Source organism: Staurois parvus, unplaced genomic scaffold, assembly GCF_062004578.1.
Source record: "Staurois parvus isolate SC_StPar_1 unplaced genomic scaffold, SC_StPar_1.0 ptg000549l, whole genome shotgun sequence".
In the NCBI taxonomy this organism is placed as follows: Eukaryota; Metazoa; Chordata; class Amphibia; order Anura; family Ranidae; genus Staurois; species Staurois parvus.
In genome coordinates, this window is record NW_028318345.1 from 27762 (window position 1) to 40913 (window position 13152).

The following is a 13152-nucleotide window of genomic DNA, read 5'->3' on the forward strand; positions in this document are numbered from 1 at the left end:
GTTCCATGGCCACCCTTACCCAGCATCCTAACCCACAACAACACTGTGCTCTGGTCATCCTTGTCTACAAGACCACCTTTGTCTTTCCAGCATTATCCCCAGTTGGCCACCAGTTCCTCAACACCACTTGAATCAGACCACCCAATGTTAACCCATACAATACCATCACCCACATCGGTAAGGTCCTCAGTTACATTCTGTAACTATTACAGCAAAGACAACAACACCCATGGTAAAAGCATGAAGCCGCAAGGCCACCTTGCATTTTAGATTTCTGACAATGGAGTTCAAAGGGGTTCAGATTTGAAACCCGAACTTTATTAATGTTTAGTGAACCTATGCATAGGTTTATGTTATGTTATAGGTTTGGCTCATCACTACTGACCATTAATGAATGGGGTCCCTTTTTCAGCTATGTGATATGGTTATATCACAGTGACATTCACACCAAGCCATGAAAAACTGTTGTCTTCTTCAACATATTTCAACAGGCAAACATTAGAGCCAAAGCCCTTATTTAAATCCCATTAAAATGCTGTGAAGGGATTTAAAATGGGCAGTTTATGTATAAAATCCCACATACATCATGCAACTGAAAGTATTTTGCATGGTGGTGGAATCAAAAATTTTATTGAGTGGATGTAAGAGACAGGAATTATAGCAATAAGATTTCACAGCTAGAGTAGTCAAGACATGCCAGGGGCAGAATCAAGTCTCTAGGTTCCCCTCTTTTTTAGAAATATCATATCTGGGTACACTCTCCCTCAAAATAGACTATTAGATAGCATTGTTTAAGCATATGAATTCTAAAAATATTCTATTACAAAATCATTATTTGATATGAAGGTTCTACCAGTAATTATTATATCTACTAAATTTAAGCTCATCTGTACCATATACTGTAGTCCTACTATAATCTGAGATGGCAATGTATTTATGTAAAAATCACAGATATAGCAAACAGGATGGGGGTGGTAAAAACATAGTTTTTTACCAGCTCCCCATTAAGTTGCAAGGACAGCAATAAAGGCAGCACACAGGCTGTGGCCATAATGCTTTGCATCACAGCATGGCAAAAAGTATTCCCCTGTCACCTTTGGTGGGCAGTACTGAACTGAATGAGGCCGTGCGGTGGTGCAGCTTTTTAGGGTTTAAAACAGGCAGCGTTATCAATTTATCTTCTAATAACCCATCTTTTAAATAAGTGAAATATACCGTATAAGCTTTAGTTCAATATTTATTTTACAAATATGCCCCAAAAATAACATAATAGATCAACAAAAATATGAAAAAGCTAAGACAGTCAAAACATACAAATAAACAAAGTAATATGCAACAAACAAGACTTTCTGCTGGATACAGACTTACTGGCTGGATGACAGTAGCCAGTATTAAATGCCAAGTATTGTGTTGCACTGGGATTACAAGAAAAATACATGTAATACTGCCACAAAACATCCCAGTGTGTAGTATTAAAACTCTTGTTAGAAATAAGTAAAACATAGTGTTTCCATCATTCTTACACCAGTATCACAAAAACACACATATAAAATGCAGACATCTTTGCATGGATCTAAAGCACAACATTTTTAGTCCTGTTTGTATGGCCCATTTTTAGTCCTTGTTGTATGGCCCATTTTTAGTCCTATTTGTATGGCCAAGATAAAATGCATAAAGGTAAACCATTGCATTTCTATTCCTTTTACAAACACTGACAAAATACAGATTCTCCTTCACTTTGAGAGCCCTTGACATTAACACGGACTATTTCCAGTTCAGGCCAGTGGATTACATGATATATGCCTATATCTGGAAACCAGAGGTCTTATTTTGTAAACCATGCAGATAAATACATAACAATCTGCTTTACAGAGGATGGTACTTTGATGTGGATACCTGGGTAGCCTCTCATTTGTGTTACTCAATGAACTCTACAAACTCATAGTACATCACACTGCACAGCTATAGAGAACTGCCAGCACAAGCCTCACCTTCTGTATTTATGCATTCTGTAATGCTTAGCTATAATTGCTGACACGTACCATTGTACATGGTCAACATCAATTACTATCACTCTTTTTCAGATCTCCAGGCTCAGTCATTTGTCTCCAAACTAGTGATATTTTCAGTCTCTGGCACACTTGCAGAATTATCTTCAGCATCAGAGGCATGAGTCTGCACTGACATTTCGTATGAGGGTGGGGGGTCTTCACATAAAAAGGTTTCATCCACAACATCCATGGTTGTCTCTGTGTACAGAGGAGGAGGTATGTTGAATCCTTGTTCACCCACATAAATACAAGAATGTGCACTGGGATGCAGGACAGTATGATGAAGAGCTGTTTCATATGATGGAGGGTAGAAATCTGGCCTGGAAAACAAAAGTAAGCCAAGTTGGTGACACTAACTCATGAAAGGTAAGACAAACAGATTTTTAAAACTGGTACAGGAATATATCATACAAATTAAGCAATGGCATAAGAGAAGAAGCTGTTATTTTCTACCCAAGCCCAGCAAGCATTTATTAAAGAGAATCTGTCTGGTTGTTACTTGACTTGACACACCTCTGGCTCTTATGAAGCATTAAAGGCTGGCTTTGATCAACTCCTGTAAGTAGTGCTATTTCCATGTCAGAACACACCTCTGCAACATGTAATGTCAAAGAGTTAGCATTGTTTACAGAAGTCTACAATTTACAACTGCCCTGACAGGTTCCCTTTAATGTTCCCCCTAATTAATCACATTATCAACATTTAAGGTGCTAACTGCAAACCAGAGCTCATGACACATTCCTAATATATAGCAATGTTCTATTTATAGATTGCAGTGACTGAAAGTTATTCTTTAAATTATCACACATTTTCAGCTTGCCTTAAATTCCTACAATTATGAACTGAAAATAACTGCTACAATCCAACTGACTGATGTAGAAGGAACCATCACCTATTCATGAACTTGTACAATTTGACCAAAGAATGCACTGGGTTAAGTACAAGTGTTCTGTTCAATTCAACTCCGGTCTGCTCATACATGTACATTATCTAGTTACAATTTCCATGAATTAAACATTGTGCTGTTCACATATCTTGTATCACTACTGATAAATTGTGATAGAAATAGCATCCTCAAACCCATGGTAAAATGGCTCTCCCTCCATTTAAGTTCATTGCAAATGGCAAAATATATGAAGAGGTATATTAAAACATCTTTTGCAATCAGTTGGGTACAAATTTGCTGTAAATGAATGTTATCCTGCATGAATATGAATGGCAAAAGGAGTAGGGCCATGTGCTTGAGCATCACCCAAAGCACACTCTACTATAATTACTACTAATCATTCCAGGTGCAAAGAGATAAATGACGTTATGCAGTTTTTGGTCTATGCACTATTTTGACAATGCTGTGTAGTCAGTTTTTATTTTCTCTTTTTTTATACATGCTTTACTTTTTAAATGCATGCTATGCGTTGCAAAGGTATTCTGCAGTGACATCAAAAATTGAGAGTTAAAAGTGAAACTAAATACTATACCTGTCTACTGTCTCAATATGTACTTGCTGCTGGCTATGAATTCGTCTAATCATGGTTTGGAAGAGACTCTTGTGGTTGGCCTCATGATAAGTGCTCCAAAAAATCCCACTCAGGAGAAGCAGAAATCCGAGTGGCATGAGCGTGTATGCCACAACTGTTTCATGTCTGCAGTTACAGGAGTAGCTAGAAGATATAAAGAAAGCTCCAAGGCAGACAAGAGAGAAGCCCAACACAAGGAGCGAGAATCGGAGTATTGTGTACATATTTGTTTTCATCTCCATGATTGGATGCTGCAAGTGTCTACTGCTCCCTCTCATCCAGCAGTTTTATATGGCACAATGACACCTGCCCTTTGGATAATGATTGAAGACAGCCGTATGTGTGATATTCATTAACCATGGGAAAGCAGCATTCCAAGTTATACTTCCTGTGGCTACACAACTAACACATATTCACCAGCCATGTTCAAGCATTACACAATCACTTGTTTTGAAGTGTGACATAAGCATACCTTCATTTCAATTGGAATGAAAAGAAAGCTGTTTTTTAAAATACAGTTTATATCTACAACACAACTATGCTAACCCATTCAGTTTATGTAGCAATAAAGCTGTTTGTTTTTTAACCTATAGACAGCTCGGAACAAAGGTCTGGTTAAGTAAAGGTAATCCCACAGAACTTGAATCATTAAAACACCCAGTATAGGCAGCACAAGTACAAATGCTCTAGTGCTATAACATGTATACATAAATGATCCAAATAAATAAATAAAAGACCAATTCATAGAAGTGAAAACCAAAAGTTTGCTGTGAATTCCATATATAAGGCCACCATATAACTGTGTGTAAGTCCTTCTTTTCAACTAACCACCATGTGATTGAATAAACCATCCACAAGTGTAAGCAATCAGTAAAACCCCACTCCAGTGACACCACTTGCTCCAAACAGATCACCCCCAATCCAGTGGCACTCATAAGATATTATGGCTTATCTAACATTGATAAGCCACAGCGCTTGTGGTGAATATCACTCACGATTATACTTCTTCCTCCATAATGGCTGTGCCCATTAGTAATCAAATGCTCATGTAATTGTAGGAAATCCTCTATAAAGATCACTCCGCCACAGGAAAGGAAATAAGGAAAAGCCAATAGCGTAATACTGCAAAAAAAAAAAATGTATATTTTAAAACCAGTAACATACTCACAAAGTTATAGTTATTGCATGCCCAACATCAATATTGAAATGGTGTGGTGTATCACGTTTGCAGTGTCTCGCTCGACGCTAGGCGGTTAGCGAGAATGGTCGAGTGAGACACTGCAAACGCATTACACCACACCATTTGCGGGAATATATTGGGCATGCAATAACAATAATTTTGCAAGTATGTTACTTGTGTTATAATGGTTTTTTAGAGGTATTACGCTATTGGCTTTTCCTTATTGCCTTTCCTGTGGCGGAGTGATCTTTATAGAGGATTTCCTACCATTACACGAGCATGTGATTACTGATGGGCACAGCCATTATGGAGGAAGAACTATAATCATTAGTGGTGCACAAAAAGAAAAGTCTGGTCCCGAAAACGAAAATTTAAGATGCAATTGGTCGAAAACTGAAACTGAAATGGGCAGTTTTTAAAAATTAATATATATTTTTTGGAACAAAATACACTTTGATTAAAAAAACAAACAAAAACACAATATATACCCCAATTTTTTTGTAAAATATGAAAGAAGATGTTACGGCAAGTAAATAGATACCGAACATGTCACGCTTTAAAATTGCTCATGGAATGGTGTCAAACTATGGTACTTAAAATCTCCATGGGTGATGTTTTAAAAATTTCTACAGGTTAGCAGTGTAAAGTTACAGAGGAGGTCTAGTGCTAGAATTATTGCTCTTGCTCCGTCATACGTGGTTATACCTCACTTGTGTGATTTGAATACCATTTACATATGTGGGCGTGGCCTACGTATGCGTTCACCACTACGTGCGAGCATGGGGGCACTTTAAACTACATTATACTAAATTACATGCACCAAAAAAATCAAGGAATTTAGGATTACAAATCGGTCTTAAGAAATTATCTAAACGGGGCGACATCATCATAAGACTGGCAGACAAGGGTGGAGACGTAGTCCTAGCCAAAAATTATTATCTGAACGAACTACAAGCGCAACTAGCTGATCATATGACATATCAAAAATTGAACAAAGATCTGACTATCAAATATAAGAAGGAATTAGAGAAAATAGTGAAGAAAGGAGTAAAAAATAATATCCTTAATAAAAAAAGAAGCTAAATATCTTGTACCAGAAGCATGCAGAATACCATTGATATACACTATACCAAAAATTCATAAAATTGCTGTTAATCCGCCGGGAAGACCTATTATTAGAGATGAGCGAATTATTCAAAAATTCGATTCGGCTGATTCGCCGAATTTGCGGGAGAAATTTGATTCGATGCGAATTTATTCGCCGCGAATTTAACTTATTAAAAGGGTTTCTAGGCTTCAGAGAGCCTTTATATTAGTGCAGAACACTGTACCTTTAATTTAAATGCCCTTGGAGTCTGCTGGGGAAGAGAAATAATACTGTCAGTCAGTATGACATGCAGATGAGTGCCGTCGATCTTAGAATCACCGCACACTTCACTCATTTGGGCAGTCACGGGGCACGACGAAGAAGAAGAAGAAGAAGAATGAAAAGAAGAATGAAAAGAAGAAGAAGAAGAATGAAAAGAAGAAGAAGAAAAATGAAAAGAAGAATGAAAAGAAGAAGAATGAAAAGAAGAAGAAGAAGAATGAAAAGAAGAAGAAGAAGAATGAAAAGAAGAATGAGAAGAAGAATGAAAAGAAGAATGAAAAGAAGAATGAAAAGAAGAATGAGAAGAAGAATGAAAAGAAGAATGAGAAGAATGAAAAGAAGAAGAAGAAGAATGAAAAGAAGAAGAAGAAGAATGAAAAGAAGAAGAAGAATGAAAAGAAGAATGAAAAGAAGAAGAAGAAGAATGAAAAGAAGAAGAAGAAGAATGAAAAGAAGAATGAAAAGAAGAAGAAGAAGAATGAAAAGAAGAAGAAGAAGAATGAAAAGAAGAATGAAAAGAAGAAGAAGAAGAATGAAAAGAAGAATGAGAAGAAGAATGAAAAGAAGAAGAAGAAGAATGGAAAGAAGAAGAAGAAGAATGAAAAGAAGAATGAAAAGAAGAAGAAGAAGAATGAAAAGAAGAATGAAAAGAAGAAGAATGAAAAGAAGAAGAATGAAAAGAAGAAGAATGAAAAGAAGAATGAAAAGAAGAAGAAGAATGAAAAGAAGAAGAAGAATGAAAAGAAGAAGAAGAAGAATGAGAAGAAGAATGAAAAGAAGAATGAGAAGAATGAAAAGAAGAATGAAAAGTAGAAGAAGAAGAATGAAAAGAAGAAGAAGAAGAATGAAAAGAAGAATGAGAAGAATGAAAAGAAGAAGAAGAAGAATGAAAAGAAGAAGAAGAATGAAAAGAAGAATGAAAAGAAGAAGAAGAAGAATGAAAAGAAGAATGAAAAGAAGAAGAAGAAGAATGAAAAGAAGAAGAAGAAGAATGAAAAGAAGAATGAAAAGAAGAATGAGAAGAATGAAAAGAAGAATGAAAAGAAGAAGAAGAAGAATGAAAAGAAGAAGAAGAAGAATGAAAAGAAGAATGAGAAGAAGAATGAAAAGAAGAATGAGAAGAATGAAAAGAAGAATGAAAAGAAGAAGAAGAAGAATGAAAAGAAGAATGAAAAGAAGAAGAATGAAAAGAAGAAGAAGAAGAATGAAAAGAAGAATGAAAAGAAGAAGAAGAAGAATGAAAAGAAGAAGAAGAAGAATGAAAAGAAGAATGAAAAGAAGAAGAATGAAAAGAAGAAGAAGAAGAATGAAAAGAAGAAGAAGAAGAATGAAAAGAAGAATGAAAAGAAGAAGAAGAAGAATGAAAAGAAGAAGAAGAAGAAGAATGAAAAGAAGAATGAAAAGAAGAAGAAGAAGAATGAAAAGAAGAAGAAGAATGAAAAGAAGAATGAAAAGAAGAAGAAGAAGAATGAAAAGAAGAAGAAGAATGAAAAGAAGAAGAATTAAAGTACAGCAAAAAGTGTATCTGCAGAGAGCTCCGCTATTTCTGACAGTTCTCTGACAGTTCCTTCACATTTACAGCGGTTGAAACATTGTATCTATTTATTTCCGAATAAAAACATCTGTATCCTAAATGGAAACAAATAGATACAATGTTTCAACCGCTGTAAATGAACTGTCAGAACTGTCAGAAATAGCGGAGCTCTCTGCAGTGACACTTTTGCCGGCTGATCGGGAAAAATTCGATTCGTGCACCCGAAGTTTGCTAAAATTCGGATTCGATGCGAATCGAATTTTTCCTGATATTCGAAACGAATTCCACTTCGCCAGGTTCGATTCGCTCATCTCTACCTATTATCAATGGTATTCAATCCATTTTAGTAAGAACAGGACAATATATAGATATTCATCTACGATCTTTGGTTAAAAGTACTAAGTCCTTTCTCAGAGATACTAAACATCTGATTCAGGTATTAGAAGGATTTAAGTATGAGAATAATTTGATTTTGGTAAGTGGAGATGTGTCATCTCTGTACACGATTATAAATCATGAAGCTGCTCTTGCAGCAGTAACCTGGGGATTAAGAGAATTTAGCAACTTGACATGGAAACAACAGAAATTTATTATTGAATCTCTTGAATTTTGCCTTACACATAATTATTTTTGGCATGATAATACTTTCTTTAAGCAAATCAAAGGTGTAGCCATGGGAGCACGTTTTGCTCCCAGCATAGCTAATATATTCATGGCCCAATGGGAGGAAGAGGCTATTTATCAACATTCTCCAACAGAACTTAGAGTTTTTAAAAGGTATATTGATGATATATTTATGATATGGGAAGGAGATGAAATAAAGTTACAGGAATTTCTAAATAAACTGAATAGTAATGACAAGAATATTAATTTTACTTGGAATTTTGACACTAAGTGTATTCAGTTTCTAGACCTGGAAATTCTAGTCAAAGATGCATGCATCCCTTGTGATAGAAATAATTAGTGACAGGTCCTCTTTATGGAGAGATATGGAGTCAGTAAGACCCCACATCTCTCCTACAATGTAAAGCATTAGATCAAAAAAAGCATTGATCTAGTGCTATAAAAAAAAATGGCCTTGTTTACAAGGTGCCGGTACCGGAAGTGACATCGTTCCGGTCCTCCAAGGGCATAGAGATGAGTGGAGGCCATCTTTCCTTCACTAATCTCTATTCCCAGCACTGGGATCGTTCGGTGGTTTCTCAGGTAAGGCTGAGAAATACCAAGTGGCGGCCGGTGGCGGCAGGGGAGAGTGACGGCAAGGGGCGGCAGCGGCGAGGGGCCTGGGTTTTTTTTGGAACCTGTATTGGTGCTTTTTTTCATATCAGCCGATGGCCGATAGGGGTGTTTTCAGCCGAAACGTTTCGGACACTGAAATTTCGGTGCACCCCTAAAAATTGTGAGTTATATTACCCACAAGCGCTGTTGCTTATCAATGTTAGATAAGCCATAATATCTGGTGAGTTCCACTGGATTGGGAGTGATCTGTTTGGAGCACGTGGTGTCACTGGAGTTCAATTTTGCTGATTGCTAACATTTGTGGAAGGTTTTTCAGTCACATGGTGGTTATTTGAAAAGGAGGACTTACACACAGCTATGTGATGGACTTATATATGGAATTCACAGCACACTTTTGGTTTTCACTTCTATGAATTTTACTTTTTTATTTATTTATTTGGATCATTTATGTATGTATGTTATTACACTAGAGCACTTTATTTGTATTTGCGTTGCCTTAACTGGGTGTATTGATGATTCAGGTTATGTGAATATTATATATGATTTAAAGCAGCAGCATTTTTTGGAGTTTAGCACACATGGGATATGAGTTTCTAATAGTACTATACATTTAGTGATATCAGTTTTTATTTTTTTTTTTTAATTTATTCACATATGTAATAGTATTATTTGAGCAGTGATCTGAAGAAAAATCCTATAGTACTGTTTTTAATTGATAGCAAAGTCAGTAAATAGCTCTTCTCCATGCATGGTTTGGGAAGGCTAGTAAGGGCAGATTCTGGTTGCTGTAGATAACTGCCTATTATTTTCTTAAATTAGCCATAGATTAATTGAAATTCAGCCGGTTCAGCAGGAACCAGCCAAATTTCGACCTATTTATGGGCAGGCTGGTTGTACTGAAGTAAATCCATCAACTTCAATACAACCAGCCCAGCCTGTCAGATATTGTTTGTACAATCACTGCTGGCAGTGATCATTGTATTTTGCTGGTGGAAAGGCACCCCCTCAGTGTTGATGGGGGAATCAAGCAATTTTCTTTCCTTCAACCTGTTGTTGAAAGAAAGAAAATTGCAAAATTTATGGCCTGGTTAAGGGCGTCTGTTAGTATTCATATAATAATTTGCATAGATACATCTAATAAATCTGTGAAGGATTTAAGAAGGGAGGTGGTATACAACCTGCTATCAGACTGGACGGAACTGATGCAACATAAACAGTAGTATAAATTCTTCTGTCAGATGAATATGGGATCTCATATTTAGTACTCTTTAGTATTGAATACTTTTCTAACAATTTGCATGCTTTTATGGTTACAGAACATAGAATAAATAGATAAGGAAAGGTCAATGTATACAGCAGTTTCAAGCAACAAGTGAAACGAGCTACACCACCCAGCAATCAATGCAGCTGTGCTATAAACAGTATGTTCACTTTTCCTTCATGTTTATTTACCTTCAATTCTTGAAAATCCTTTGCATTAACAAAGACACATTGCTCAATAAAGAGTCTGTAGACAGGCATTAGGTATACATTTTTTTAAGTGACTAGTTTTTTCAGCAGATCTGTGCATGTGAAACGTACCACGGAACCTTTAGTGTGTGTTCCTGCATGACATGCAGACGCATACCAGGATCTATAGATTACTAACAAAAGGGCTACAGTAGACTAATGCAATGCAGCTATGTCTGCATGTCAGTTCCAGAATGGATAATTGGTCCCACAGAGCCACAACCCAAAGATTTGGTTAGGCTTCATCTCTAACACCATCAAGTGCAGTAATGAAGGACCAGCAAGACCACAATTTACACAAAGACATTGATGGCCTGCGCATATCCCAGGGCTGTTCTAGCTGGGGAGTGTCAGTTGTCAGGGGTTTAAGCCAAAAACAAAGTTTTTTTGCTGTTTTACTAAACAAAAAAAAATGCACATATTTTTGCAGGTAAACAATTTGCATTGTTTTTCTTTTACTGGAGCCTGCATAGCATTGCACCCGTGATCAGCAGATCTGCAGTCTTCCTCTAGCTTTGTGTGCATTGTGCTAAAAGGGCTTTCAGGTACAAAATTAGAGGAAGAATAAATTAACTATGAGAGTGCTGGCAACCCATTCAAACTATGAGTCTGTCTGTCGCGCAGAGCTTTGTGAACAGTGACACTGTTTTCAAAAATTGAAAGCGGGTACAAGAGCAGATCCCCTTCCCGCTGTCACAGACTAAGAGGCATGATTATAGGAGCATGTTACATGTTACACTCTAAATATGGGTGTAACATGTAACATGCTCCTAAAGGTGAACTTAGCTTTTAAGTACTAAACAATTAAAGTGGTTCCAAAGGCTCAACAATTTTTACATTAATGCATTCTCTGCATTAAGGTAAAAAATGTCCCAGTAATTTTTTTCGCTCCCTCATCACCCTTACATTTACCTGAGTCCAGCACTGTGTTTGTCTGCAGGGGTTCCCTTCTCTCTCTCTCTGCTCACAGAGGCAGCAACAGGAGCCATTGGCTCCTACTGCTGTCAATCAAATCTTGTTTTCAGAGAGCAGGGGGCGGGGCTGAGCAGCTCTGTGTGTGTCAATAGATGCAGACAGCCTGGTTTGGGAGCGAGCCACAGCTGCATCCCCATAGGAAGCAGCAGCTTCCTATGGTGGCACACAGAGAAGCCCAGAGAGCCAGCAGAAGTCCTGAGAATAAGAGGTTAGGGGTTGCTCTATGCAATACCATGTTTAATAACATATTTAAAATTTATATATATATATATATTTGTACAGTATATCCTTTACAAACGTTTTAAGCATCTCAGAGTTTACAATCAAATTTAGATTAAAGAGGACCTTCAAATTTCACTCACTTTTATTGATGAAGAAATGAGCTACCCAATGCATTTACACAAGTGAAAGAACGGTTAAATGTAAAAAGTACTATTTGCAAAAAGAACATACAACTAATTACTACAAAGCACAAGGTCTTTCAAACATAATCTGTTATTGTAAACAAGATATGATTAAGCAGATTATAGAGGGATATGGCCCTGTTTTTGTCTGTAAAAATGAGATTATGCTAATCTGCACAGTTACTCTTTGACATCTCAGTGAAAAACACTCAGTCATCACTCAGTTGTGGTAGAATGTTTCATAAACTGCGTAAGCAGGAAAGGAAACTGCTCTACAGCACATTGGTACATGGCCATAAACCTTCCATACAGTACAGCAGTTAAAGTAAATGACAAAGGTTATAGTTTAAAAAAAAACACAAATATTGAAAATTATTCATTGTTGAATTATTACTTCCGTGTAAAGCTTTCATTTTATGTACTGATATTTACTGTAAATGATGTGCTCATTCCCCTGCCTGCTAATAGGTCTAGTTATACTGTATTTAGAATTATAAGGCATTGTTTTTTTTAATGCATGTATATGACATGCCACACTGACTGTTATTAGCACACAGTGATGAACTGTAAGTCACCGGCAGCTAAAACACTACTAGATGTCTGGAGTTACTAATGTAGCACCCTCTAGTGTTAGTGTAAGTAACATTTATTATGGTATGACTCATAATAATTGTGTGAGCCTGTAATTAGTTTGGGTTACTGCAAGACAGGCTGGTTGACCTCCACCTGGTTCTAGAGGACTATGGAAGCTTCTGGAAGCCAGTGGGTGGGAGGGGTGGAGATCTAAATCTGCATGTTTATGGGAGTCTGACCAATCCCAGGTTTGGAGGCCCTGGTAGTGTGGTATGACTAGCCCACAAATATGACAGAAACATGCTGGTGGGAGAGTCGGGTGACGGTGGAGTGCTGAGGAGGCTGTCGGTGGCCAAGGAGGTCCCCTAGGTCTGGGGGGCGGCTTTGCCTGCAGGCTGGACTTGGGCTGGTTCAGGAAGATCCATTCAGCATGATGGGTTATACAGTATCATTGCCTGGGAGCAGTGGAAGCAAGATGGACAGAGTGAGTACATCAGCACACCCAGGGATTCACAAGGGGAAAGACTGCCATGTGTAGCCAGCTTTCAAAGGACAGAACTGTGCTTAACCCTTTATGCTTGTCCTGGGAGATCTTCAGAGCAGCCGTGAGGGCTGGTGGTGTCTGTAGGCTGTGGAGCTGGGAGCAGTCAATCCTACAGAGGGAGATGAGATACTTCTGCATGTAGTTTGCAACAATCTGTGCTAACATTCTGTTAGGATCTGCCAGGTGGTGCCTCTGGCAGTCCACTGGACAGACCTACCCAAAGCGTGGAATCTAAGTCCCGGTCTGTGCTTTCACCA

The 13152-nt window shown here is 37.4% G+C and overlaps 1 protein-coding gene across 1 annotated transcript; it reads right to left on the reverse strand.

Annotated features, from left to right (window-relative positions):
• Positions 1-1219: 1219 nt before the first annotated feature.
• On the reverse strand, positions 1220-3813 carry TMEM252 (transmembrane protein 252). The gene is made up of 2 exons (XM_089691027.1): positions 3530-3813; positions 1220-2371 (listed from the first exon to the last, which is right to left on the reverse strand). The coding sequence occupies exons 1-2, from the start codon at positions 3808-3810 to the stop codon at positions 2095-2097; spliced, it is 558 nt and encodes a 185-aa protein (XP_089547153.1). The 5' UTR covers positions 3811-3813; the 3' UTR covers positions 1220-2094.
• Positions 3814-13152: the final 9339 nt, after the last annotated feature.